Consider the following 3,493-nt stretch of genomic DNA (forward strand, 5'->3'; position numbering starts at 1 on the left):
CTAATTTTCAAGTTCTGTGGCTTTGTGGAGATGGGTTTAGTCCACTATGTCGGGCGTATATCAAAATCCACTACTAAATTTGTTGCTTCTCCTGAGAAATGCTCAGTAATCTTTCATCGTGGCACAGCACTTGCTGGCCATGACTTCAAAGTTGGTTCTTCTAGATCTATTAGCATTTTCAGTGTTCAATTCTATCATAAAAAGTCAATCTTTCTAAACAAGGAACTATCTTTTAGTGAGAGCTGCATTCCATTTATACCTTATCGTCTGATGCTTCAAGTTGATTTTCACAATTCTGCTCACTTTTTGGACAAAGCCCAATTTTCTGTGGAGCCAGCAACCAGTGAAACCTTAGCTACTGTGAACAGGAAGATATCAGAAGATGCTGATAAAATCTGCAGAATGCTCTCTAGCCAGCCTATTTCCAACGTCAGAATCTCCCTAGATGATGCTGGGATTAGGATTTCGCCAGACATTGTTGCTGAGGTCTTGAAGAAACTCGGCAATGCTGGAATGGTATCTCTCTCATTTTTTCGTTGGGCTGAGAACAAAGAGAGCTTTGTTTACACAACAGAGATTTTCCACCATCTTATTGATGCGCTTGGAAAAATCAAGCAGTTCAGATTAATCTGGAGTTTGGTTGAATCAATGAAGCAAAGAGGCCTACTTAAAAAGGAAACTTTTGTGTTAGTCGGCAGGAGATATGCAAGAGCTAGAAAGATTAGAGAAGCAATTCAAGCTTTTGAGAAAATGGAAGTATTTGGCCTGAAGCCTGAATTAGCTGATTATAACAGCTTGATTGATACCATTAGCAAATCCAAGAATGTCATGCGAGCTCAGGAGATTCTTTATGACTTAAAGAGGAGAAGGAAATTCTCGCCGGACCTGAAAACTTACACAATTCTTATTGAGGGATGGGGACAAGAAAGAAACTTGACAAGGATGAAGGAAGTTTATGATGAAATGATCAAACAAAATTTTGAGCCTGATGTGGTGACTTATGGAATACTAATCAATGCATTTTGCAAATCTGGCAATTGTGATGAGGCACTCTTAATATTCCGCAACATGGAGGAGAAGGGCTGCAAACCAAGTCCTCACATATATTGTACTCTGGTTAATGGATTGGGCTCACAGAAGAGATTGGATGAAGCATTGAAGTACTTCGAACTATCTAAACAGTGTGGTCACCCTCATGAAATTCCAACTTACAATGCTGTTGTGGGATCTTACTGTTGGGCTTTAAGGTTTGAGGATGCTTTCAAAGTTGTTGATAAGATGATGAATTTGCACATCGGCCCAAATGCAAGAACATTTGATATAATTCTCCACCATCTTATTAAAGTGGGGCAAACTGAAGAGGCATATAAGGTATTTCAGAATATGGGGAGTTATGGAGACTGTGAACCGCAACTTAATACTTATACCATGATGGTAAACATGTTATGCGCTGAGGAAAGAGTTGACATTGCACTTAAAGTGTGGAAGCAGATGAATGAAAAAGGAGTTCTTCCATGCATGCATATGTTCTCAGCTCTAATCAATGGACTGTGCTTTGAGAATAGGATGGATGAAGCCTGTAAATACTTTCAGGAGATGCTTGATAAGGGAATCAGGCCATCCGGCCAGTTGTTTTCTAAACTGAAGGAAACTCTACTTGAAGGAGGAAAGAAGGATTTGGCCTATATGATGTCCATGAAATTGGATAAGTTAAGAAAGACACCACTAAATGGTTGATGTTTATGTTTTAAGTCAAAAGGTTTTGTTGGTTCCATCATATAGTATTGCCTTGTTATGTCAGCACTATAAAGTTTTGCAACTGGAACAAGGACTGATTTTATGGTAATGCTTATTGCTTACGTTGGCTTGCGGAAAGATGGACCTGCCAGTACCGGCAAAATTGGATTTTTTTTCATTTTACTACATTTATGTGATAGATGGGAAATAGAGCATCGAAGTTTGGTGTTTTTTTGTCCAGAATTACTGCAGTTTGACTGATATACCTTACAAAGCAACAAATTCAGTGAAAATTTTTTAGAAAGCCTGAATTAAGTTTAGGAGACTAATTTTGGGACTAGAAGATGAGCTGAATTTTTGCTCAAATGATATAGAGCTGTTCGTTATCCGTTGGAATCAATATTGGTTTGGCTTTAGTGGAGCATGATAGGAATCACGCAACAAATAATTCCTAACTTTACTGGGGCATAAGATCAATTACAAAACCGTGAAATAATGGAATCACACTAATTCGATAAAAAACTGGAATAAAAATTAAAACAGAAGCACAATCAAAGCAACAAAAAATGCACACGAGAATTTACATGGAAAAATCCGAAAACGGGAAAAAATCACGGAGTAACACCACCATAAATTTTCACTATGAAATTCAGTAGGTTTTACAAAGAACTAACAAATTTAAATTTTCTTTTAACAAAAAAAAAAAAAAAAAAAAAAAAAAACAACTTATAGCACTCACTACAGTCTTTCATCTTCGATCCGATGTAAAAATCATGACGAATCATCGAAATCCACTTCTTTAGCACTTCTCACATTCACTGGGATGCTCGTTGAAGAATACTAAAGGAAGATACACCGAGCCCTAATTTACGCTGCTCAAAATCAGGATTAAAAACCAATTCCCGACACCAACTGCTCCTGGCACATAGGCGCCCAAACCTGACGCCTATGTTCGAAGCTCTCAGGAAACATACATCTATATGGGTGTATCTGCACTCAAAGCCAGCGCATATGTTCGAAGCTCTCAGGAAACATACATCTATATGGGCGTATCTGCACTCAAAGCCAGCACATAGGCGCTGACTTATCTGTTCGAGCAACACCCAAGTGGGTGCTTAAGCGCCCAGAACCCAACACATAGGTGTCGGGTGCTCTGTCCCGCTGCTCACCTAATCAGTCTCCACTCATAAGAATCTCTCACTTGGAGACTACTTGTATTGAGCACCAATTCTCTATATCTGCACCTCCATCTGAATCATCTTCATAGTCACGTGTTGTGGTCATGTACCGTGATATGACTCACCCCCGATCTCAACCTTCATGAAACCCAATTGAAACCAATTATAGCTTCAGTTTATTAACAATCATCACATTTGTCAACATATTCACATGATTCTCAGTTGGATGTAACTTTTCCAAAAATAATTGTCCATCTTCGAGAAGAGATTGAACGAAATGATACATGAGCTGGATGTGGTTTGTCCTGACATGAAAAACAATATTATTAGTAAGATGAATCACACCCATATTGTCACTGTAGAGTTTTCCAATTTCTTGCTCCTTGCCCAACCCTGTCATGAAACTCTGTAGTTAAATCATCTTCTTTTCATCATCAGTCATATTAACATATTCGGCCTTCGTTGTTGAAAGTGTCACAATCTTCTGCAACCTAGAAACCCAACTCGTAGTTGTGCTCCCCAATGTGAAGATATATCTCGTTGTACTTCTCCTACTATCCACATCTCTTGTCAGATCT

At 38.6% G+C, this 3,493-nt stretch overlaps 1 protein-coding gene across 1 annotated transcript; it reads left to right on the forward strand.

Annotated features, from left to right (window-relative positions):
• Positions 1-12: 12 nt before the first annotated feature.
• On the forward strand, positions 13-2,001 carry LOC110024345 (pentatricopeptide repeat-containing protein At1g71060, mitochondrial). The gene has a single exon (XM_020724254.1). It carries the CDS (start codon positions 31-33, stop codon positions 1,735-1,737), a length of 1,707 nt encoding a protein of 568 aa, XP_020579913.1. The 5' UTR covers positions 13-30; the 3' UTR covers positions 1,738-2,001.
• The last annotated feature ends 1,492 nt before the right edge of the window (positions 2,002-3,493 follow it).

Source organism: Phalaenopsis equestris, unplaced genomic scaffold, assembly GCF_001263595.1.
Source record: "Phalaenopsis equestris unplaced genomic scaffold, ASM126359v1 Scaffold000002, whole genome shotgun sequence".
Classification (NCBI taxonomy): domain Eukaryota; kingdom Viridiplantae; phylum Streptophyta; class Magnoliopsida; order Asparagales; family Orchidaceae; genus Phalaenopsis; species Phalaenopsis equestris.

Coding starts and splice junctions, on each gene's coding strand:
- LOC110024345 (XM_020724254.1), top strand. CDS start 31: ATGGGTTTAGTCCACTATGTCGGGCGTATATCAAAATCCACTACTAAA.